This window comes from Ischnura elegans, chromosome 4 (assembly GCF_921293095.1).
Source record: "Ischnura elegans chromosome 4, ioIscEleg1.1, whole genome shotgun sequence".
Lineage (NCBI taxonomy): Eukaryota > Metazoa > Arthropoda > Insecta > Odonata > Coenagrionidae > Ischnura > Ischnura elegans.
The window spans coordinates 48305840-48332023 of record NC_060249.1 but is presented as its reverse complement, the minus strand read 5'-3'; the positions used below and the strand labels follow the sequence as shown (position 1 = coordinate 48332023).

The 26184-nt window shown below is 40.3% G+C and overlaps 1 protein-coding gene across 1 annotated transcript in view; it reads left to right on the top strand.

The window, feature by feature from the left end:
* Window positions 1-26184, top strand: part of LOC124157405 — a 65872-nt gene extending 39688 nt beyond the window's left edge. The window contains exons 2-11 of the mRNA XM_046532092.1: window positions 10571-10728; window positions 11339-11536; window positions 15245-15787; window positions 16840-16986; window positions 17881-18676; window positions 19554-19651; window positions 20598-20753; window positions 21598-21864; window positions 22669-22909; window positions 24772-26184. Of these exons, the coding sequence (XP_046388048.1) occupies window positions 10571-10728; window positions 11339-11536; window positions 15245-15787; window positions 16840-16986; window positions 17881-18676; window positions 19554-19651; window positions 20598-20753; window positions 21598-21864; window positions 22669-22909; window positions 24772-24932 (2765 nt within the window). The 3' untranslated portion in view covers window positions 24933-26184. The remainder of the gene's footprint in view (window positions 1-10570; window positions 10729-11338; window positions 11537-15244; window positions 15788-16839; window positions 16987-17880; window positions 18677-19553; window positions 19652-20597; window positions 20754-21597; window positions 21865-22668; window positions 22910-24771) is intronic.

Here is a 26184-nt window from a genome sequence, read left to right as displayed (position 1 = left end):
CCCTCTGGAGGAGTTCTGTTGTTTGAAAATAGCGTTTGGAAAATAATATTGAACGACCATCCAAGCGAATTGCACAACTTATTTTTCACCGCAACCGTCTAATCCCTGCGGAACACCCTCTTCGACCTCTTCTCCAATAGATAAATGCTCTCACTAATCCAATACTGGTTGGTTTACTTAAAGTTAAAATGCGAGAGGCGCTGAATACGAATTTTTGGAAACTTTCTCACAATAATATTTAAATGTCTGCTCTCCCAACTTTTATATATGTACTTTTTTATATGTATTCAATCGTCAAAAAAATATTTTTATGCTGCTCGTCTTAGGTCTGTGTTGATATCATAAGATTGTAAGCTGAGAATCAAAGGTGATGTTTATTCATTAAAAGGTCAAGTTTATTAGCGTGGTCTATTTTTCGTTTGTTACTTTAAGTGAGAGTTATATTTCTTATTGCCGTTGGACGGCCTTTATGTTACGGTAGTTGATCTTTAAAGACCAAACAAAGCATATTACTACGTCAAGCTTCATTTTTTTTCTAAAGATGGAGGTAAAAATGTTGATATGTTCAATTAGTCTGTAGGCTCTGTTTTTTGTAAACTCAATCATAGAGAATGAAATCAATGTAACTATAACTACCACATCATTTATTTGGAAACTTTTACTGGTTTGACCGTTTTCGTGCCTCTGTTAAATTAAATTAAACACAATTCTCTTTTGGTGGAATCGACTATTAAACCAGAGATGTAGCGAGCAAATGGAATCAGTTCTTACCAATCCGAAATCTTTGGGAAGTACAGTGTTAAATGCAACTCCTCCAAATGAATCATCCAAACGTTTACTTTGCATAAAAATAGATAAAATTGTTTTTCGTCTACATCCTTGTATCAAATCGGGGTCCGCCTGTATATAGTATTTGTAACCACAAAGTATTTTTCATTTCAATGTTATTCATAAGCAACAGATTCCACCCGGTATTTCCACCATGTATTTTAGATTTACACTCCATAAATTCATGAATAAATGATTTTTTATGACTTGCATACGACGACAATATTTAGTCTTAACAAAGATTTTGTTAAACACACTCTATACTATACAATAAGATTTTAGGGAAAGTATGAATTTAAATAACAGACTAGGTACAAGACAGCAATCGGCGATCGAGTCAACCACTCACTAACACCTTCATCCGTGACTATCCATCTGGTTGTTATATGCGAATAATTCTGTAGATTATAGTTATGCGGAGTTAAATAACAGCATAAAATGTAAAAAAACATGTTAGGAAGACGTGTCAATCCCGTTCCCTCGGTTGTATTCTGTCATTTTCATGACGTAAATACTGCTTATTTTAAATTTAAACTATCGACTTGTAATTCCCATGGAAAATAGAACTGACGACTTTGAACAATTGCCTTCATCCAAAACACAGAACTTAAGAACATGAAAAAAAATACTGAAATAAAATTATAAAACTGGAGATACAGTCAAATGTTATCAAAAGTCTGTAATTTATACTCTGAGAATTCAAGATAAAATCACAGTTTAAAGGAGTTAATCTTCTTCTTCCTCTTTCTCTAATCCCCTTTTGCTATTAGGCGTCGGGGTCCAAGGAGTTAATCGCTACGAAAAATACCGATCGATGGGGTGCGATGCATCCTCTTGGAATCAATTTTCCGCTATTAAATTTTCACAAAATATATAAGCTGAAAACATCTGAAAAATTCTTCACCCTCATAATCTATTTTCCAGATCATTCTTCTTACACTTTACCTCCCGAGGAAGGAATCGCGTGCGCGAAAGATAAGCTGTGACGGAATCTTGTTTATCATCGCCACATCCATATCCCACTATCATCCCACTATCCTGCGGCCATCGTTCCCACTCGCCGTCTTTATGACCCCCGTCTTTCTCAGCTGACCCCATCAGACGGCGCGACGCGGGAGTCACACTGCAGCACGCGACACGATTCCCGCCTCGTGTAAACAAATGAAGGATCGCGGGGCGCTGCGAGAGTGAATCCCGCGCCGGGAAAGATGCCACCTCTTTCCGCCACTCATTCTTCGTAATCTCGTGGGAATAATCCAGTGACCCAAAGCACGAAAGACTCTATTACTATCCATCTGTTTCTTCCCCTCCACCTCGTTCTTTTTTTTCCTTTTAGCTCTGGTGTATTACGAAACAGCACCTTATATGTCGTGTGTATTTCTGAAGCCCTCAAAGAGGCCGCATACCGGACCGCTTAATCGGATTTTTTTCACGCTTTTTCTTAGCTTGCTTCGTATGTTTGTCAGTTTCAACGATGTAATCTTTGTAATTGATTTTCAACCCACTTCCCACAGTCGGATCGGAATGAAATTTTCAGTATAGCTCATAGCTAGACGAAAATGCATTCTTACGCTATTCCTAGTCCTTCAGAGGCAGTATGAGCTACAATTTTTGACATTTAACATTTGAAGTGATCATTCAGCTTCAGAGAAAGTGTTAGTGTTTTCATTCTTCGTCGAGTGCGTGTCACCTGGCGCAACAATTAACGCGTGTTCCTAGCGAATGGAAGAATAAAGGTAGGGATCCAGTAATAGATGATAGTTTTCCTTAAATTTTAAATGCTGTTTACAAGTTGACTTTACGCGTTATGTGAAAATTTGGTATCCTGTGACTCCGTTTTTACCGTAACCACTTCCATCTTTACAGTCCGTTCAGCAGCCTCTCCCTTCGGTAGAAGACATTTCTGCGAAGTCCAGTAGGGTTCCTTCGCCTCAGGAAACGTGAACGCATTCTTAAGAGCATCCTCATCTATGAAATCATAATTAGAATCAAATATTCCTGAACCAATGAACTTTATCAGACCACCATTTGCACATATTATCGGAGCCATAGACACTTTCCCTTCCAAAATTTTTTCAACATTCTACTAACGTGATATTTAAAATCAAATTTGTCAAACAGTACAATTTTATGAAATTTTGGCATAAGACCTTGAAAAGCTAATTTCCCTACATCGGGGTATTATGAGTATTTAATGAATTAAGTACCGATTACGCTTTCATTGTAGGAACTAATCCTACATTAAATTTACCCCTAAGATACAACTGCTTTTCTTTGTGCTTTTTTTTCAAATACCGCAGTCGATGGAACAGTGGAAAGAAGAAAGAGAAGAGGATGAGAAACAGTGGCGTAGCCAGGAATTTCGTTCGGGGGGGGGGGGTGTCCAAAACTAAGGAGGGAAAATTTTGGAAAATCATGGTACTAAGTAGAGGGTTTTAGACTTTTCTGATTTCATTTGTCAAAGAAATCTATTGTAAATTCATGATTTTTCAATGTTTTGTTTTCTTTAATGAAGGAAAGTGACTACAATCTAATATTTTGGGGGGGGTCCAGGCCCCCTGGAATACCCCCCTTGCTACGCCACTGATGAGGAAGAGTGAAAATCACAGATGAAGTTGGGACAAACTGATGTAACACAGAAACCTAGGAGGAAGGAATTAAGATGTTTAGAGGTGGAAACAGCTTTGGTATTTGAGATCTAGACACCCTTCTTTTTTTTCTTAATACTTACGCACCTGACTTGTCACTACACTGGTAGCCACAATTGAAGTGTTGTGTGCTTGGTGATGCAGGAAGTTACAAATGCAGCAATTAGATTGCATAAGGTTGCCTAAATCGCACCAATTTTGGAAATAAAACGAATAAACTAAAAAATAATTGACGAAATGTAAGTATTTAATGCTGCTAGATATGATGAGGAATGTCTACTTCTCTCACAATTTTTGGGGACAGTAAATTCCAAGTTGAATACATGCATAAAAATTCAATTTCAAACCTCTGCAAACGCTGCGATTTAGGCAACCCGTTTCCCAAATCGCACCATTGGAGGCCAAAATGAGGAGATGATGTTTCAACGACTATGAGGGGTAGAGAGGGAAGTTATTTAGGATATTTTAGGTCTCTAAACAGAGCAAACATGTGCATTAAAATACCCCAAAACATAAGGAACGAAAAAAGTTAAATATCTTTGACATTAATAACAGATGTAGTTTTCTTGCTTGATAAAAAATCAGCAATAATTTAAACAAAATTTACAAGTCTTTTGTAGAAGTGTTTATGCTTTAGAACGGTCTTTGCAAGGCAGCTTTTTTAAGACTTGTTACATTTCACAGGTGTAGAGAGACGTGGTGCGATTTGGGAGCGACCGCCATTTTAAATGAAATCATTTCCAACCATCTTTTCATAAAACCTACGCATCTGACTTGTCACTACACTGGTGGTCACAATTGAAGTGTGGTGTGCTTGGTGATGCAGGAAGTTCCAAATGCAGCCATTAGATTGCATGTATATTTTATACATTGGTTTCTTGGATGGTGGTGCGATTTGGGAAGCGGTGCGATTTTGGCAACTCTCCCCTATCATTGGGCAGACAGTAAGTTGATGATAATGTAAGAAATAAGGTTTTTCACCATGTAGGAAATGATATTTTTGCCCTCGGTAAAAGAAAGGAATACGGTATTCGGAAAACTTGGGTATGACTCATGAAATCTTCTCGGATTTTCCACCGGATGAGTTGCTTGCAGGCCGATGTTTCGGCGGCTGCCTCTGCAGTCGTCCATCAGGGCATCAGGATGTCACCAGAATCGTACGCCGTGGAAGAACGAAATCATATACTCGGGTATCTCAATTTCCGAGGGTGATCTTTACACCCCATCCGTAGCCAAAACTAAACAATAACCAACCTTCACAATTTTTTTCTAAATGGGATGCTTATGATCATTATTTCGATCGGCCTTCTCGCTGATACCTTCACAGCTCTAGTGTCAAGTGATGATTTCCTGGTCCACGGAGAGAATGATTTTTTTCCAAATCAGAATACTAGATGGCGTCACAATCCCTGAGAAGTTCTTTGTCCACGGTATTCATACATAATTTCAGATTCGGTCGGAGGTCAAACCGATGGTTTATCTGCTCGCACACGTACACAATCGGAACGCGTGGAATTCATCGCCCACGCGCGTCAGCTATCGCGGAGCATAATCTCATTCACGAGGGCGTGACCCGGAAATGTTATTAAACTTAACGAGTAACATATATCCCAACGTATAAAGGGTCACGCGACTTCTCTTGTGTGCTTGGACCACCTGATGGATTTTCGTCGGATTTCGGGCGAATATAATTGCGCTCGCATGATTCGTAAGCCGGTCAGGGTCGCAGGAGATTCAAATTTAATCCTCGGGTCGCAAAAGAGAATACAAGATAATAATTTTTCACCGAAACATCATATTGAAGCCCAATTTTTCGTCTAAATTATTCATGTTTTTGTGCACAACGCTTTTGAAAAATAGCGAGAGGTACACGTTGAAATTCAACGAGTAGTGAAGACTAAAATATTTAAAAAACCCTTTAATTTCCAACCTTTTTACCTCCTCCGGTTTTTCCACTCTCCCCTCCCACCCCTCCCCCCCCACGCTTTCCACTTCTACCCATTCCAGCCACCTCCTTGAGGACTTTCCATCCCATTTCTCCTCTCTCCGTTGTACCTTGAATATGATGTAGTAACATCGAAACTCGAGTCGAAGTAAATTTTATTATTGTGGAAAATTGCAAGTCATTGTTTCATTACTAAAATATTTATTGAAAATAATAAATAATTAGTTTACCAGTGGGTTTAGGTAAAAGTCGAACTATCCCGCAACCTTTGCAATGTCTACATTGTATGCCTACATTATGTTATTAGACACATTATTTATCTAGGAAAGTATCTTTCTTCACTTTCTCCAACTTAACAATCGTCTAATTTCCTCCTATATCACGTAATTAGTATCGTTCCTGTAGTAGCCATATATTTTGGAAATAACTCGCATTTATGTTCTACTTCACCCAGCACTATAGCAGTTCCTTATCTCATTAAAAATATTCTGTCCTTGCAAGCCATTTTAAGTTCTTCGTCGTCTGTTTTTTCCATCCACCACACCTGCCTTATCCCACGGCTAACCCTAATCTTGGTTGCGTTTAGCTTATTCCTATCTCAATTTCTCCGGGTCCCCCGCATTCTACCCTGGAAAGCATGCCATTTTAGGACAGTATTCTTCCAATTTCCGGCGATTTTGGTTTAAGGAAAATTTGCAGGACGGGATTTGGCTAGGAATTGTGATCCAATATATGAACAACATTCATGCGAACTTATAAAGGGTCTCGCAATTTCAGTGATGCGTGTGGAACACCTGATGAGTTATCGTTGGTCTTATACAGGCGAGTATAACAATGGCGGTAGCATGATTCGCAAGCCGGTCAGGGTAACAGAAGATTCAAATTGAAGCATCAGGTCCCAAAATGCGATGCAAAACGATAGTTCTATTCCCTGATAGCCTGTCGCAGCTCTATTTTTCGTCTATGTTATACAGGGTGAACAAAAAGTCTTGTCCTGATTTTAAAAATTTGTTGCAGAATAACCTTTTGAGATAATAATTTAAATTTGATAGCATTACAGAGGTCTATATTATTAGTTTTTTTTTTAAAGACCACTTACGTTAGTAAACTTCAGCGTGTACCCCCTTGGTAGCTCGGAGAATGTCGAAGCAGTATTCCAGTTCCCGTCCGGTGTTTTGTAACATGCGGTGTGCCACAGTACCCGCTGCAGCTTGTATCCTAGTCTTCATTTCGTCGACGTCAGGAACTGGTGTGGTGAAGATTTTGCCCTTGATATAGATCCAGAAAAAAATGCTTCGGGCGGCACGTGAGTCCGTAAAGAGAAAATATAATTCCTCGAAATTGCATCGTTGGTCCTCCTTCGGTGGTGCATTAAAAAGCAATCGGTAATGGAATATAAAAAAAGAAAAAAAATACTTTAACTGACTTAAATGGAGCTGCAACAGTGATTCCTTAAATTATAAGAGAGAGAAAAAACAGCCTCGAAGGTGAAGTCGTTTCCCAGCAATACCATCATATTGTCTTAAAAAATTCTTCCGCGAAAAGAAACGTATCTTTCGCTCTCCACCCACCAAAGAAGGTTTGACGGGATAAGGAGGATTTTTTGAGACGTGAAGGAGACATTGGGATGGGCTGGAATATGTAAGAGTTTGATGTTTGCATGGGGCGTTGGAGGTCCCCTTGTCAAGCCGAGTGCAAAGGGATAGGAGAATGGGGGATATCATTTGCATTTTCATTCAGAAGAGGATGGGGTTTGGTGCTTGTATAACGGAGTGGTGGATGTAGGGGAGGGTGGAGTGGGGAGACACGTTTAAAAGCAAAGAGGGGAAAGAGGGGAAAGAGGGGAGTGTTATCCATCGGAGCCGATCGGTTTCTCTTTCGCTCCGCACTTCCGGTGATCAAGGTCGGTGGCGTCCTCGTCGCATGTGTTCAAGATTTTAATCTCCCGCGCGGCGATCGTCATTTATTTTTTATTTTTTTTTCCTCCCCGTCACGAATTCCGTCTCCGTTGGGTACCTACCCTGCGCTTTGTCACGCCCGTCGAAGCCTGTGCAAGGTGGGTTGTGAGCAAAGTGGATTTATGCGGGAATCGCTGTTATTTACCTATCCATTCTTTTCATCGCTTATGTTTTATGGCCTGATTACGCGAGAAATTAACGCGTACAAGTTAGTTTTTAATACGGGAACGATTTCGGTGGACCGGAATGGAATATACACAAATGTATCTATTGAATTTGAATCAGTAGTGGATACAGATAAAACTCAAGGGGGGGGGGGGCGCAAAAGATATCTTTAGCAATCTGTACTTTTATTGTAGTAAAAAATAATCAAGTGACATGCAACGTTTTATAAAGTTTTGTTTAAAATTATCATACACTTATACAAGACAATGCCATCTTATGATATAAAAAAGTTCTATTGTGGTTCTGGAATTTTCGGCAATGCGGGCGGCCCTGCATGCGGGGCGCGCGCCCCCTGTGCCCCCCATATGTATCCGCCACTTATTAGAACAGCTTATATTTTCTGGTCATACATTCGTACCATCTGCATGCTTATATGGTACATGCAGGTCACACCTGTAAGTCACATTTCTTGGGAGTAGTATCATATTTCACCAGCGCTTCCTTAGCAGTAACACAATCCTATAATTTTCTCAGTACCTCATCCATGCCAGCAGCCATCCTAGCGAAAATTAGATTTTCTCAAAGTAGAAACTAAAATATGATTGCCTCTCGAAGCCTTCCTAATATTCCATCGCTAAGGAAGAGATTATCGCCATTGGAAAACTTCACCCGTATAATACCGTGGAACAATTACCTATCTCATCCGCACGATTGGCTGTTCATGTTACGAATTTCCAGCGGCGTAACTTGGTATATGCTTTAGGGGGATAAGGGAGCCTGAGGGGGCGACCCCCCCCCCCAGGCAACGGGTTGTCCGGGAAAAGTTTTGGAAAATTACATGCCTGAAAATACATTTTACACCATTTTGGCTCTTGAAATTTAACTTTTAGCCAGTGCAGTTATTATATACCAATATTAGACTAGTTCTGGATATTTTTTTATTTCCCTGAGGCTTTGGGGGGGATCTATTCCCCTAATCCCCCCCATAGTTACGCCACTGCGAATTTCAATTCTACGGAATATAACTCGAGAGGGCATGATGGTCAAGTCAGAGTGGATCAGTTAACTTCGTCCTCCCGCATAATTCATTTCGTTCAACTGAACATCCTCATTCATTTCTCACGGACATCAACATACCGGTGATTTATCGTGTAATGTGTTGGGCCATTCCCTGTGCATAAGCGAACGTGAAGCTTTACATCTGCGCCATGTCATGGGAAGAATAGCCAATGACCCGCAGAATGTAATTATGGCAGTCAAGGGGCCTCGTTTCGCTCGGAAAAAGCACGCAGAAGAGGGATGGAACGAGTAAAATAGCAATTTAAGCCGTTAATTTAAAAAAAATACATGTCGATTGAGCTAATTTTTGCGCCGTTTGAAAATAGTTTCTTTCTATCTTAAAAAAAGCCCCATTCTCCTTAGTACATTAAACGAACCTACAATAGTTGTTTTTAAGTATTAATTTCTGTATTTATCGGTGCTGAATCCGAAATTATATTACTGTGTTTCTTTAAGAATTTTTGTAAAAATTGAAAAAATAAAAAAAATGTTTATTAAAAGATGTAAAGAATTTAAAATTATATTGAAATGAAAATTTGTGCAGCATTTTAATTCATACACGTCTTCTTATTACTGAAATGTAGAGAATCCTAAAGACAGTGGAAGGCTTCTGCCTCATATTCCACTGGGACGGGGGACTATTTAGTCAAATTTTGTGCATGGGCCTGTCATGGTTCATTGTAGTTTGCACTATTTTGAGCGATTCTTTCTTTGAATCAAAGATTCTTCCGGAAATATATTTTCTTCTCCGGTAACAATCCTATAATTCATTTTCATTCGCTTCATCCGGCCTTGGGCCAATATTTTCACAAACTTAAATATACCGGGACTAGCCATGGTGATAGCTTTACGGAGTTACCCGCAATGCACAATTTGTGCAAAAAATCATCAGAGAAGAAATCATTCTCCTTGACCGGGATTCGAACCCAGATACCTCGATATCTTTAGCAAGTTAAGTTAGCGAGGCGTCATTCTCACCTTTTTAAATTTTTTTGAAACAAATTTCCACTGGAAAAATCGGTAGCTTAGCTGACGAAAGCACTCGGTCGGGAATCGAAGGATCCGGCTTCGAATCCCGGTCAAGTTGGATGATTTTTTCTCTGGGTTTTTCACACAATAGTTTCACCTCTCCGTACGATTGGTATCCATGGTCCTTCACCAACTGTACCATGTATTCTAGTCTAGATGTGCTCTTATTTCCTCAACTGTACCTACCCTTGTGATTTTGACCAAACTTTCATGCCCTAGAATATGGCCAATTCGGGTCTTCCTTCTCTTATTTATCATTTAATGAGACAGTCTGTTTTCTATCCTTTTAAACACTTCCTCATTCGTAACTATAGCCTCTAGGGGTTTCCCACTGTCCCTATATTGGGATTTTTCTTCCTTATAGAAAAATCTCCCCGGGATGGTGGCAGAGAAATAGCATCGCTTGGTTTCGCTAGGTAGGGCTCCCTTTGCTTCCATAGCACTGGGGTGTTTTATCCCTATTTCCCTCCCTTCCAACCCTTTCCTTTCCCTGGAGGCGTCGGCGGGCTCCGATCGCGACGGCGTCTCCATCCTTTTTCCTTCCTTTCTTCCCCCTCCCCGGGTGCGCGGGCGTATAAGCTTCGTGCTTGGTTCCCGGCCCCGGTGCGTTGTAACCCTGGTGAGGGTTCGCCCAGAACCCTCAAAGTCTCTCAGCCTCTAGGGGTATTTTCAGTATTTTCCTGCAGCAGCTTACATAAAATTCCTCTATTATATTCTCATTTCTCCTACCAGTGTCCAGATCTTACTACAAGCTCCATACGGAAGTCCTCACTAGCAATGTCCTTATTCCTTTTTTCCTTCCTAAATTTTATTTATTTTTTTTCCTAAATTAATTTTGCTGACGGTGAATGGTTTGTTTTTCTTGTTTAAGTTTTAGTGAGGTTAAGAAAAAATTTAGCAATGTTGGAATAAGCAATTCTGCTTTCCCTTTTTTTTAGATGTGGTGTCGACTATGTGGATCGTGTTGGTGCTGCTGGGTGCCCTTGGTGGTGGAGGCGTGGAGTGCTATCCGCCTTGGGGTGCGGCACCAGTCCCTCCGGAGCCGGTGCAAGTGATGACCGACGTCACCAACCACCTCGGAGTCTCACTCCTGCAGGTACTTACATCAAAGCCCCACTAAATCATCTTATTCCTCACTATACTTTAACACCAGATAGACCACACCGCCATTTGGACGGATAACCTCTACTTACTCAATCATATTGCCTAGAATTTTAGTATTCATTTGTTTTACTTTTATTGGTTTTTTTATGATACTTATTCTGTTAAAATATAATTTATTTTTTACGTAGAAATTGAGTTATGCCGCTTGTGTACCCTGAAAGGACATACGTAAAATTGATTGGATAAGCGTTTTTCTATTTTATTCGTAACGGTTGCGCGTGTTTTATTCATGAAATCACTCCACTGTATGCGTCCGGCCATTTTGATGTTTTAGTTAGCACGCGTATATGCATTTAACATTCCTTAATACGTTTTGAATGGAATGAGCAAGATATCGTGCACGTGAATGCGCGCAACGTTACTTGTTTCATGCATTGCTTTGTAAGAAAATACATGAAATTTTTTTCCTAATAAAATAAATATTCGATATTGAATAAGAGAAAAAACAATTTCTTTCATTAAAAAATGAATTCAGATTTTTGCATGGAAGTAATTTATTGTACCTACACATAGTTTTAACCATGTTTCTTCCATTTTTGCAGGACTTCGCGTACCAGCCGGGTAACGTGGCCTTCTCTCCTTATGGTGCAGCTTCCGTGCTAGTGGTGGTGTGGGAGGGAGCGCGGGGCGAGTCGGGGGAGCAGCTGCGCCGCGCCCTCGGCCTCCCCTCCAGCCCGCACCCCACCCTCGACCACGGCGTGGTGCGACTCGGGATGAGGGACATCCACAGGCACCTCAGGGTGAGCACATTACGCATTCATCACTAGAGTTCAGAGGCGGATCTATGGGGGAGGGTGACGGGGCTATAGCCCCTCCTCCCTTGGTATCCAATTTACACTATACAGAATGGTAATTTTTTCCGACCCCCACAACTGCTGGAATATTTAACCCACTTAGTCCCCCCTAAGGGTGTTGCTTATTTTTTAGTTTTTCTCGGATTTTTGATTTCTATCTCTTAAAATAGAGTTTAAATAGAAGGCTTAAAATAGACAAAAAATTCGTCATGGGTGTGAGGAAAAAACGTGTCAGACTTTTCGATTTTTCACAGAGTGTCCAGATGCTATGGGGTGCAGAATGGGTATCCTAAAAATTTCAGCCCAATTGTTTAACATTTAGAGGTCGCTGAAAGAGCATAAGTGCAATAACATTAGATTTTCCCGAGTTTTTGAAGTAACATCATTCTCAGGGGTGATGCACAATTTTGTAGATCAATAGGGCCAAAATTCACTCCATTTTAACGTCCGCTCAACAGTTTTCCTGGAATACAATACTTTTCCGCCTTTGTCCCTATCCTGGATCCGCCGCTACTAGAGTTCACCTACAGTCTGTATCAGTGGCGCCGACTGCATGGGGCCTGAGGGGGCCCGAGACCCCTCAAAAATTCGCTATGGGTGTGAGGAAAAAATTTGTCAGACTTTTCGATTTTCCACAGAGTGTCCAGATATCGAGATTCGAGTTATCAGGGTTCTAATGTTGATCATATGACTCTTCTAAAATACTTAAAAAACTTAAAACTCACTACTAATAAAATTTCCCGGGGTAAGATCCCCGGTTTGGGCCCCCCGAATTATTTTTGTAAGCCGGCATCCCTTGTCTGTATACCGTAAGTTGCCGCGCGTGCCCCTGGAAGTACCTGAGCCGCGAGCAAAGGAGGGGAGGAAAGGACCGACAAAAAAACTGAATGTGACCGACCGATTCAGGTAGCTGGCGGGTCCATCCCTTTCCTCCCCCTGAAGAAGGCAACTGGCACCTGTAATAGAACTACAGTAGATTCCGGTTAATTGGGACATATTGGGACTAGTGCACTTTGCCCCAATTAAGCGGCTGCCCCAATTAGGCGAACTCTCTCGTATATGGACATAAAAAACTTTGAAATGGTAGAAAGAAGACTAAAGAATGTTTATAATGCAACATAAGTTTATTAAACTATTAATTTGATTAATAAATAAGCGAGTTTAGTTAATTTATGATAATTTTTAAAAATTATAACAATTTTGTTAAAAATATTTTTCACAGCCTCGGGCGACGCTGAATGGATGTCTTTTACTAAATCCTATCCTCTTGCGGATAGTATAACAACAAGATCTTTCAAAATTGGGCAAGAATAGGAAAATTTGTGAAAAATAAGAGTAAATAAAAGGAGGAAAATATAAAAAAAGTAGTATTCTGAAAACAAAACAATTTAGTTTCGTCGCTAGGGTAGAGTCTATGTCGTCGACTCATGGCCCAATAAAGCGGCATGCTGTCCCAATTAAGCGGAGAATACTCTGGGATATTCCTCTATTGGATTCTGTTCTTCAAGATCATCCCCAATAAGCGGCTGCCCCAAGTAAGCGGTGGACCCATTAAACGGAATCTACTGTATTAACTTTTTTTACTTTCTCATAATATCTCAATCTAAATAGAATATTTGTGAAGTACTAAAAAAAGCTAAGAAGAATGATATACAACACGAAGTGCTCCGATCATAAATAACGAAACGGTCGAAAGTTAAAACAAAACATTCAGCATGACGGCTAAAAAATAACTTTCGACCATTTCGTTATTTATGATCGGAGCACTTAGTGTTTTACATCATTCTTCTTAGCTTTTTTAGTACACACTATATGGGTGGGCGTTGCACTCACTGCTGATGCGCGGGGTTTAAATGCAGTTCACACTCATGCACCCACATACAAATAAACTAAACATACGCAAACGTTGCTTAAAACTAAACAAAAAAGGGGAGGGACGAAACTGGGATGAGTGCCCCTCACCAATCGGGAAAATCGAATATAAGCGCTGCCGTTACAATATACTTATAAAAGAGGATGTCTGTTTGTTTGTCCGCTATGCGTTTCCATATTGTTGCACGGATTGCGACCAAAGTTAGTACTTAGTTATCTCATGCTCCCAAACCCTGTGGTGCTACTTTCGGTTGCGTCCGACGCGTCTTTTGCGTCGTTTTCTCATTACTATTTGTTACATCACGTGGTACAACTTCTGTGGTGGGATATCCTGCCGGGTAGGCTCACCTCTTCACTCACTCAAAGGGAATGCATAACTCACACAATACTACTCTTATCCATTAATCTCTCTCTGTGCAAACCTGGGGTATGAGTTCACAAAACGTTTTTGGTCTACGCACGTAAGGACACGCATAGTGATCAGTGTTGTGGAGCGGGGTATTAGCTGATCCCGTGCACGTAATACGGAAATCGTTTTTTCCATCATTTGCTATTGAGTGTACCTAAAATCCTACTTCTTGACCATGAATTCCAAGTTTCAAATTTCCCACTTCTCCGGGAACCAGTGGCGCAGCGAGGGGAGGGTTTTGGGGGATAAACCCCCCCCCAGAGCTCAGAGGAACTTTTAAGTTTAATCTATTTTAATTCATTTGATTAATATACATGTATAAAAGTGTAAGGATTAATAAAATATCCCTCAGAAAGCCGTAAAACTCGCTATTTTGAACCATTTATCTAAAAAAATTTCTGGGGGAGGGCCCCCGCACCTCCCGCTCATCCTGGCGGGTATACCACACACCCCGGGTCTAGTTGCGCCTACAACCCCCCTAGCCTTAATTCCTAGCTGCGCCCCTGCTGGGGACTATCCTTCCTGAGCAACGCCCGGTGGCCTGCTAGTTTCAAATATCCTTGCGACGGACAAGGGGGCATCGCGAGAGAGATGCGCGGGATTTGAACGACGATTTTATTTTCTGAAACTCTACAGTAAATGTAGAAAAAGTGTGACGCCTTTCCTCCCCGGGTTCGAGAGATAATAATCGCATGTAAAGATTTCGCGCGGCATCACTCCGCTAGATGAAGCGCAGTGGCGTAGCGGGTAGCCATGCATAAAGCTTAATTTATCCTTATTTTCCTCATTTTGGAGAAAGAGCAAGCCTGGCAAGCGATGTCCTGGCCATTCTCCTTTTGAGTGCGACCCCGTGCATAAATTAAGAAATGAAAAATGCTCTTAAAAATGGCTTTTGTGTCAGTTTTGACGGTAATAGTTTCTCTCCGCGTACTACAAGTAATACATATGGCCTTTTGCAGTGACGCAGCGAGGGGGGGTTTTGGGGGATAAACACCCCCCCAGAGCTCAGAGAAATTTTAAAGTTTAATCCATTTTACTTATTTTGATCAGTATTACTTATAGAATAGTGTTGGGATTTATCAAATATCCCTTAGAAAGCCGTAAAACTCACCATTTTGAGTCATAATTCTTAAAATTTTTCTGGAGGAGGGCCCCCGCAACTCCTATGTGCTCTGGTGGGTATGCAATACCCCCACACCCGTAAGTATTAGTTACCCTTAAACCCCCCCCTAGCCTTAATTCCTAGCTGCGCCTCTGGCCATTTGGACTCAACCATCTCTTCGTCGACGATGACACTACCACTACCGCCCATTAGATTCGCGAAACCTATGTTTTATAAGCGCTTCCGCTAACCCTGCTCTTTCATTTTTTAGAGTTACTTCGCCCACGACGGCTACCTTAACGGCCTCACCTTCGGCAACACGACGGAGACGAGCATCAAGCCCAGCTTCCGCCAAATCCTCAGGTTCTACGGGTATGACCCCGACACGGCCATGTCCGGCGGAGGGACCTTTGGCGCAGGAGTTGAGATGGCAACGCCCCCTTGGATGAAGAAACCAGCGAACGCCACGACGCCCTCTCCCGGACCGACGACGACGCCGAACGCGACCGAAGCATCGGCGGAGACGAAAGGGGAAGGCGAAGGGAAGCCGAACGCGACCTCCTCCGCGCCGACGACCACGCCGAAGCCCAGTCCGACTACGCCGACGCCTCCGCCGCCGACTGCGCCGAAACCCACGGCGCCTGCACCGACAACCGCTAAGCCTTCCAAGACCACGAAGAGCATCAAGGCCACGACGACTCCGAAGCCTTCGACGGCTGCCACGACCAAGGGGACCACGGCTAAACCGACCACGACGAAGCCTGCGCCGAAACCCACGCGAAAACCCACGCCGCCGCCACAGAGCACGCTACAGGTACGGTTACTAGTCATTCACTTGACGCAAAGACGTCATGAACATAGTATTAAAATTCTAAGATTGGTATACTGCAACCCTCCATTTCTCCATATCCCACCCCCAGTGGGGTAGCCAGGAATTTCGTTCGGGGGGGTCCAATATTAGGCGGAAATATTTTGAAAAACAGGGTACTTAGTAGATGGTTTTAAATTACTATTAATACTTTTCAAAATAATAAAAAACTTCATTTTTAATAGAAATATTTTGTAAATTCATGATTTTCAATATTTTGCTTTCTTTTATGAAGCAAATTAATTGTGTTTTTATATTTCGGGGGGACTAGGGATTGGTCTGCACCCCCTGAACTCCCTTCTAACCACGCCACTGCCCACACCCATTACCTCTTGGAGGCTCTACTTCCCCATATCCTGCTTGATCTCAGTGGCGGATACAGAAAAAACTCAAGGGGGGGGCGCAACATATCTTGAGTTGTCTTTACTTTTATTGTAATAAGATATGATCAAGTCACAGGCAAAGTATGAGAAAATTTTATTTAAAGTGGTTATAAACATGTAAAAGACAATGCCATCTTATGATATAAAAAGTTACAATTGTGGTTTTGCAATGTTCGGCAATACAGCCGGACCCGTAAGGGGGGGGGCGCGCGCCCCCTGCGCCCCCCATCTGTATCCGCCACTGCTTGATCTGTCCTTAATACTTATCCCTTTTTCCTCATCTAGGGACTTTTGCATCTATTTTTCCTTCCATCATGCTTCCTAAGGAGATATTTTTCATGGCATGCTGTCTCTCATGACGTGAACAATCCACGGCATTCTTTTTTGGTGTAGAGATATCCATAATTTCATACTTGTCTATTTTTTCATATTTTATTCTTGCAACGCTTTTTAAGCCAACTCAAGGCAGTAGTCGTAAACAAATTCCAGGGAGGGATAGGAGTTAATTCGGAGGCTGAGTGCATTTTGAGGGTGTTTACTTGGAGAGGATTCACTGACCAACAGCTCTGAGTCATTGAATGCCCCACTGGATTCAGTTATCTGGTCTATTCACAGGACTTCAATGCACCACCAATAGCTGCCTTCTCGGATGACTCTGGTAGCTCTACAAGAGTCACAAGAAAAATGATGACTGGAGAACCAGATGATGCAGCATCTCCCACCCTATCTGTGTCCATACCGACTGAGAGCAGTGGAGAGCAGGTAATTGAAATAGCTAAGGATACCAGACATGCCACGTAAATCAAACTTTTATCCAATTACTGTGAAGATTGATGATGAGTTCTAAAATGCCTCATTACAAAATAAAAGTATTTTATAACATTTTTATGATATTTAATATTGAAACCTAAAATGGCATCAATGTCTAAATGTCACAAGAGGATGATATATTTATTAAAATTCAGTTAATATTAAATACTGATTCACAGTTAAGGCTCTACAGAATGAATTTTTTGGTTAAGAGAGGTCTTCAAGTATGCTCATTTTCAGACACTCCTTCTTCAGAGCTCAAATTAGTGATGACAGTTTTGCAAACAGGTCAAATTAAGGTGAAGAAGCAATCTGGAATGTTTGCCAAACTACCAGTGCTAATTCAACTAATGCAGAGTATGAAAATGTATGGATAGCCTCTTAAGCCTTTGTTGTAGCGATGTATCCAGTTATGCCTTGCATAATTTCTTGTTTTATATTTTCTTTTTTATCAATTTGAAAATTCAAATAGTTTGATTTCTCTTATAATTTAGTTTCATCAGTTACTCTACCATCACTAATACATTGCTATCTATTTTATTCCTTGTTTTCTCTTTCTTTCTTATAAATGTAATAATTTTAATTAATTTTTCTTTCTCTAAGCTATGTGAACTCTCATGTAACTCTACCAGCACTGTTACATAGTTATCTAAATATATACCTGCACAATTAAAGCATTTTACATGTAGAAACAAGTCGGTAACCCAGAAACGTAGTTTCTCCATAGGGGAACCATATTCCAGAATGATGGATGCGTGGAATTATACTAATTATTATTGCATGTAAAAATAATAATAAATTTTAATCCTTGTTATAATGTTAATTTGTATATTCAAATAAACGCAGGCATCCGGGATGAGGACTTCTCTCATGCCCACACTGTTCAGCCCTCTGGATTACGAGGATGAGGTGGAGCCATCTTCCACCCTCTCCTCACTGAACAGGGAGAAGACCACAACGACCTCTGGGATCACCACAACCTTTGTGCTCATGATGACTACAAAGAAGGTGCAACAATTTATCACGGATGCCACCACGGTATCCACTTTCCCCATGATGGGAGGCGCTCCGCAGATACCACCTTCGACATCCCCAATCACCCCAGGCAGCACCACCTCTCCGATACCGCCGCCACCCGAAAAAATAACCCTGAGCGAAGGCATCAGCCAAGTTAACTTGACTGCGTCATCGACCGAAATGCCATCCTCTACCACATCCACCACCATGGCTCCACCATCGTCTTCATCGATGGGCCCTTCGGAGGAGATGGAAGCAACGACAGAGATGACCCTTCAGGATGGTGAGACAAAAGAGCCAACGGAGGAGGATACCGTCAGTGATGATAACGTTGACATGCAGACGACTACGCCGGAGTACGATGTCTCCACCACCCCAATGACGGAGGAAATTGGTGAAATGTCCTCCACGATGAGCAGTGATAGTGACTTTACATTACCAACACCAGAGACAGGGATGGAGGATGAGCAAACTACGACAGAATCGACGAGTGATAGTGGCATGATGACGACAACTGAGGCCATGATGGCCATGGAGGAGACCACGACTATGGCTCCAGAAAATGATGAAGCATCCGAAGCTGTGGAGACGCCCAAATCAAGGAGGAGACGGTCTCCTGAGAATGGTTAGTCCTTGCTAAATGTTATCGGCATTATGTATTGCAGTGACTATTAACCTCTAAGTCCTGAAACAATTCTTTTAAAGTCCTATTTCTATGACACAATTTCTCTGAATTTATGAATTAAATAAGTCTATAAACCAATGTAGCCTGTTTAGGCATAATTATTAGAGATATATTCATTAAATAGTTATGCTGAAAAAAAGCATTGTAATGGTGTTATGAATGAGGCCAGGATTTCAAATTACACAATTGGGTAGAAATTGTTAAAGTGATTTCTTTTTCCCATTTGGAAATATTCTACAAAATATCTGAAACCACTGGCTAGGCTGGCTAGGGCAGTCACATTAATTGAATTAAATTGCAATCTCCTTAAGAAAACCTTAACTTTTATCGGTCTAAGGCCTTATTAGAAACCTACAAAGGCATTCAAACCTATGGGCCATGTATTCAAATGGTGAACCTTTGTGTGACACAAATGTGTGATGTGGGGCGTAAAAATTGAATTGGTTAATATGTAATATTCCAAAGGCTTCTCCTCTTCTTATAAGCACTCTTGCAGTAAAAAATAATAAAACAATGAATAGCTAATAACTGCACTGACTATGTATGGCCCCCAGACCTATGCAGTATGTATTCTTTAAAACCCAAAGCTTCCTGTACCAAATCTCTAATTGCTAGTCTGAAATAATAATTCCTAGTCCAAATCCTTGTCTAAATAATAATTCCATACCCATGATGGTAAATGTACAAATTCCATTCTGAATTACTCACATTATTTTTCACTGAGCATACCCATAGTGGTGTATCAGATACCTTAATATTGACTGATTTTGGGAAACCCTTGTCTAATTTTGCAAATCTTTTTTGTATTCCATGGAAGCTGAGGATCATTTTCCTGAATTACAACTTCATTTGCATGGCAATGCTATGCTTAACAAGGATGAACAGGATTTGGATAAGCTTTGGCAGAATTACCAGGTAAAGAAGATGTTTTTCCATCTCATTCTCGGAGTGTTACGTATTATATGACTTATAATTACATATATGAATTATATTATTAATAGGTATTATATGACTACAAGTTTTCCTGGCTAATGGAATGAAGTAAGAGTGCTACTTGGTTGCACACCAGGTCAGGCACACCATATCTTCCTATTTTATTATGAATGACTTTTTTATAATCTAATCAAAGACTCAAGAAGTCTTATCCTTGAGTTCATTCCATTATATTCTTGGATATCTGATGATGATGGATGAGTTGCTCCACAAAATGGCAAAACATATACTACCTATGTAGAAAACTTGATACAGTCTGCAACTGAGGCACTCTTCTTTTGATCTCAATAATGCCACCATCAAGAATTTCCTGGCGAGTTTGTAAAACTTTTGAGTTGGAAATTTCTGTATTTTCCAGCCTTTAAGTCACAGTGTGAATTTTCTGGTATGATTTTATGAAAATTATTTGAATTGGACAGAAAAGAACTTATTTTCAAAATATCACTTGTTACAAAGAAAACGAAGGCCCCGCCACAGCCACAGAGCAGATGGAGTTCTGTAAACCACTGTGCTGGACACCATGGATTTACCATGTGAACAAGCCTTTCTTTTATTTATTTTAAATTTTTTGAAAGGACTATTTTCACAGGGAAAGTAGAGCCCATTTGCTTTGTATGTAGGTACTTGCTCAAAACAGAGTTATTATCAATAATTGTAATGAAGACAAACACATTCTCAGTGAAGCAGCTGGCATTGGTAGAGCGTGTCTTTCCCTCAGCCCATGAGAAAATTGCTTATTTTATGGCACATTTGGGGGTAAAACAATGTGTGTTTAATGAGCCAGGATATGCTGTATCACGTGATGATATTTTGCATCCGTATACATTTTTGTAGTACTTGTGCTGATCTTGATTTATCTTTTTTTCAGGGGCAGTTTGGCCTTCCATTGGCCCCTTTCCACGTCCATCAAGGCCAAGGCTTTGAATCGGGAGTGAAATGGGTGCCAATGATCAGACTTGTCAGGCTTCTTCCTTTTGCATACAGTTCCCGACTGCAAGCACAAGCTTTGATGCTACCCCTAGACGTAAGTACTTTGAGGGAATGGAAAATTGATCCAAAATTTTCCATGAAAACCATAGTTCTTTACTTTGTATTTACTGGGGGAATTTCCTCTCTTCTGCTAGTAAGCCTATTCAACCTTCCGTCGGGCACAATGGATCTGACAGGCACAGAGCAAGTTTTTTTTCATCCTTTTGTGCCTCTAGGTGGCATAGAGCCTTGACGCTTATATGTAGTAGCTTTTTGTTTTGACATGTTTTATGCAACCTTTCACTTTTCGAATTTATGCCAACTGATCGGTGGCAGGTTATTCAGCATAATTAAGCAAAATAATGGCATGGTAAAGCGATATGATAGCATTATTAGATAAATATGATAAGAAAATGAAAAAATATCTCATAGAATTCAAATTTACTAAATTTGCTAAAATACATTACCTATAATAATACTTAAAAGCCTGAAGAGTACATTAAATCACACCTTACTGGATCGGTTCGTGGCCGTATGACGGCATGTAAACGGGTACATATATGCATAGCATGAAAGACATCATGTAAGTGTTCGAGTACTCTTAATATAATGGTGCTTTAAAGTTTAAAGGTCTAAAACTGAGCCATGCTAAGAGTAAATAGTGTTTATTCACATTTGTGCTTGTCCGGTACATTGTGACTCAACTCAGCAATTCCAATATTGTGCCCGACTAAAGGTTAAGTCAAAATATTACCATCCCAACTTAACCATAGGGTCTTTAACTTAACCATAGGGTCTTTCTGTCTCAGTAATGAGGTTTCCTTTGTGAGACGGGGGTCGATTGTGCGTCAACATGTTTTTCTCCTAATTTCCCATTTTGCTTTCAAATTTCCATCTAGGATGAGAGGTACAAGCTTTTGCTTGTCCTTCCCGTGGGTGACCTGAACAATGAAAATGGGGGCTGGAGAGCGTTGAGGCGAAAGAGGAGTTATCCTTTCCAGCACCAGAATGATCATCAAGATGGCCTCCTTCTCAGGCTGATAGATGATTTACGCTCAGTTCCTTTGAGGGAGATCGTGAGCAGCGTTCAACCCTGTATGGTGGCAGCCACTATCCCCCCATTCTTGATAAGAGGACTTCTGGACCTGACTCCATCTCTACAGAGGGTATGCAGTCTCTTGAATAACTATCCTCCTGATGAAGGCAAGGGGTCAGTAAGCTTTTACAACATGAAAGCTGCATTCTCCAATTGGCTTGTACCAATAGGCTACATCTTCAAATTATTTAGGCTGCTGCATTGTTGCAAAAACAATATTTTTCTGTGATATTTTTGCTATAATGGTTACTGTTATTAGTATGTGGAACACTGACTGCAATGTTAGCAAAACTGTTGTTACCAAAAGCCAAAGGACTTGGTGAAAACCTGAAGAGAATGCAGAGATCATATGATCAATGTTGCGAAAATCTTCGAACCCAGATACCCAATATTGTGGTAACAAGCCCTTAATTTCACCTAAGCCTTGACTCACTATTTTATCAACCTAGTGTCTTTAGAATCTGTCCTCCTAAAAGTCACAATCAAAAACATGGAGGTGTTCATCATACTTTTGGAAATAACATACCATAACGTACCAAGGTATTATAAACAATATTAAAATGCCATAATTTCTGTAATAACATGCCATAATATTTCTGTAATGATGTACCGTCAAAATTTTTGTATAAATTAGTTTAACGAGCATCAAATGATAATTTAACTTAAATCCTTGTTTGTACAGAATAAATATTTTATTTTCAAAGTGCATCATCTATTATGAAAATTTTATGACATTTCCAACTCTTTGTCATATCTTACTTTAATATCACCAATGAAATTTTGTAAAACTTTGGGTCTACTTGCTTATTTTTCATTGTATTGGAGACTCAATAACTTACCCAGTGACTTCATTAAAAAAATCCTTGCTTTACAGATTGGAGTGAAAGATGTATTCGATGTCAAATCAGCCGACCTCTCAGGAATGTCCAATGATACAAACATGTGGGTCAGGGGTGTTGAGCAGACAGTGAGCGTGGCCATTGATGTCAATGGCTTGTTTGGTGGACAAGGAGCAGGATCCAGAAGTCGCCCTGAGGAACAGGTGCCTCCAAGGGATCAGCAAAGTTGGTCACAGCCACAAGAGAATCCCAACAATCAAGGGAACCTCAACAAAAGTGAGTGGAACAATATATGCCAGTCTAAGATATCAGATTAACCTGGCCAATGTCTGAGATATAGATAGTGTTCTGTGATGTGAAGAAGGGAGAGGAATAATTGCGTTTATTGTTTAGTCAAAATGCATCGTTTTATCTAACACATTCATCGCCGCTTCAGTCATAATGACCGAAACACCATGCCATCTTCACGCCATTTCGGTCATTGTAACCGAAGAATGAGTCGCTTTTTTTGACCTCTCATTGCTCGCCATTGGTCGTAGCTGCTTCAGAGTCACGTATATGACGGTGCATGCAGCCGAATGCGCATAAAAACTCAAATGGAAAGGAACCAAGTATTAAAACAAAAGAAAAAAGAAAAACATGTCAGAGCAATGGGTGGATTCTTCTAAAAATAACCGGCAGGGAATGTGTTTAAACAATAACTATGTGCTCGATTTATGGTTCATTTAGTATTGTCAAAAGTAACACACTCTAGTGAGGGTAGTACCACAAATTAATTTCTCTGTAGGAGTAAAATTGAATTGAATAATGCCACAAAAAGATTGTGTTTGCTAGCAGAGGATTTGAGAGTGTCAAGTTGCATGATGGATTGGTAGGTGATCTCATCTGTTGCATCAGGCTGACAGGCTGAGGGTTGCCAATCCTTTGGAAAAAGGTGCACTCAGGGTATCATTTATCCTTCAGAGAAAAGGGTTTTTCACACTAGCTCTCCCTGATCTTCGAGTTTTCTTCTTACTGGATAATCTTCCATTCATTTACGTAGAGAAAATTCAGTTGCACTAGTGGTAGTCTGTGTCACCCTAATCTTGACTTTGGGATTCTCCATCCTTTCCCCTCTGCTCATATCCCTAACCCTGCAGGTATAAGCTGGATCTTTTCACGATGGTGTATCTCTTTCCTTTTCCCCTCAATTCATCCTCCCTACCATGGTGTCTTTGGGAATAAAAGTCTAAGACTTATGAGCCTGCCATTGTATTGCCTAGGGCCCATTCAGCTTTTAGCTTTCCCCAAGACAACTCTTCCTTTTGGGAGGAACAAGCTCTAAACAAATGCAGGGCACCACCCTTGGAGAACTTGCCACCTCACTTGACATAGCCAAGGTACATGAGATAGAGAGAGTAGCAGTTGAAGGGAGAGGAAGGGCAATGAATAGGGAGTGACAAATACTTCTTCCAAAGCAGGGAACAGCCAACGCCAATGAAGAGAAGCTTGAGGGCATCCAGGATCGTTGGAAGTTATGTGACCCACACCTATACAACATGAATGTCCATTGGGCACCATTTTGGTTCTGACGTACATGTATACAGCACCATGCTCTGGCGCCTTATTGAATGCCCCCAGGGCACTCTGTTCATGAGGACTTGGTTTACTCCTCGGTTCAGGGTAAACTGTGACTCACCTGACCTTGTGGTGGTTTGGTGACCTGGTGTTATCTGGTTACAACTTGCATTATTTTGCATGAACCCTTTTGTTCTTATGGCAATTTCCATTTTCACTCCCAGAAAGCTCAACGTTGATATTCTTAATTATGTGTTACATAGTTTAGAAAATATTTTTTGGAAAGTTATTTCTTGGCATGGATGCTGAAATTTTTACTTTGTCTTCAGAGAATATTGCTAAGTAATTGAAAATGGATTTCATTTCATAGCAAGTCCATATTTTTTTACATTGAAAACAAAATGTTTTCCAAGGGATTGCACCAAAAGCCAATATATTGATACCTTGTACAAACTAAGGGCTTATATTCACAGTGCACTGCTCTAAGCTCGATAAATTTTTTTCTCTTAATTTTTTTATTGCTTAAAAAATGAAATTTGCAGTAAATAATTAGATTAATTCATCAATTGCATATTTTTCAGGGAATGCTCCAAGGTATTGGGGAGGTCCGCCTGAAGAACCAAGAGTTCAAGGACACTTCTTGGCAACGAGGCCCTTCCTCTTTTTTGTGGTCGACACGAGCACTCGTGTCGCTCTGATGGCTGGAAAAGTGACGGACCCGCTTAGCACCAAAAATGCGTGATGCAAAGATGGCATTCAAAACTTATTTGAGTGCCTCTAACACCATGCAGTGATACCTACACTAGAACATTGGGAAGGCCATGGTGAGTGAGTGGGGGAATAGGTTTAATGACCCCTGAAAATTTTGGGAGATAATGGTCTTAAGTCTACCTTCTCCTTATTATTCGCGCCGCAAAATGTTGCCATTATTCATTTTAAAATGTCAATTTTTGTCTGGGTATGGCCTTGAATATAAAAAAGGGTGACCAGAATGAAACTCTTTAATGGTACATGATGAAAATAGAGGTGGAAATGTTTGCATGTGAAAGACATGTGCAAATCAAGCTGCGGAGCATATTAAAAGTAATGCTTAATTTAAATATACAGCTCTTTTGAATGGTTGAAATGATTGGAACTGATTTATATATAGTAAATAAAATGTTGAAGTGCATGAATTATACTGCAAAAAAGGTCACAACAGGTGTAGGAGCATCAGAAAAATCATGCATTCTCTAATGCATTGAGTGAATTTTAATTTAAAAAACTACTTGCTGATGAAGTAAAATGTCCTGACTACATATATGTAGTGACATATATCTATAACATCATATTAGGATGTTCTATGATTAAAAGCCTTTCAGAAGAGGAAAATATGTTATGTTATTCATTCGCAAAAAAATGTCACCTTTGATATGAATTTATTGATTCATTTTAAAGAATTCCTTGCTATCTCTTATTATTCAAAGAACAAACAAAAATATTTTTTACATTTAAAAAAAAACATAAAAATTTGTATATAGGAGACATTATTACTCCAGCCTTTGGGCAGTTTTCAACTAAAATGAAATAGAAAAAGATCATCGAACAAAGGATCAGGGTTTAGGTTTCTGAGACATTGATCAATAATGGAAGAGACTTTAGGACCTTCCTTTTTATTTTGGTGACTCAAAGCAACAATAGCCTTGCTAGGTCACCCTAAGGTTGTCTCCTTATGTGAAGATGTTAACAATAAGGCTATGTGTGGTGGGATGCCTATAATTCTCTCCTATTGTCAATGCCCTGGAAAGTGGGGAAGTTAATAGGTCCAACCAGGGCTGTCATGGTGCCGGAATGCCATTCTGGTATTGGTTGACAAATGACATAATAGTGAAATAACACTTTTAACAATTTTGTTGCCTCAAAATTTCAATATATACATTTGAAAACAAAGAAAAACATTTAGTAAGAAAATGCAAATCATAATTTGTCATATAAACATAAGTACAGAATAATAT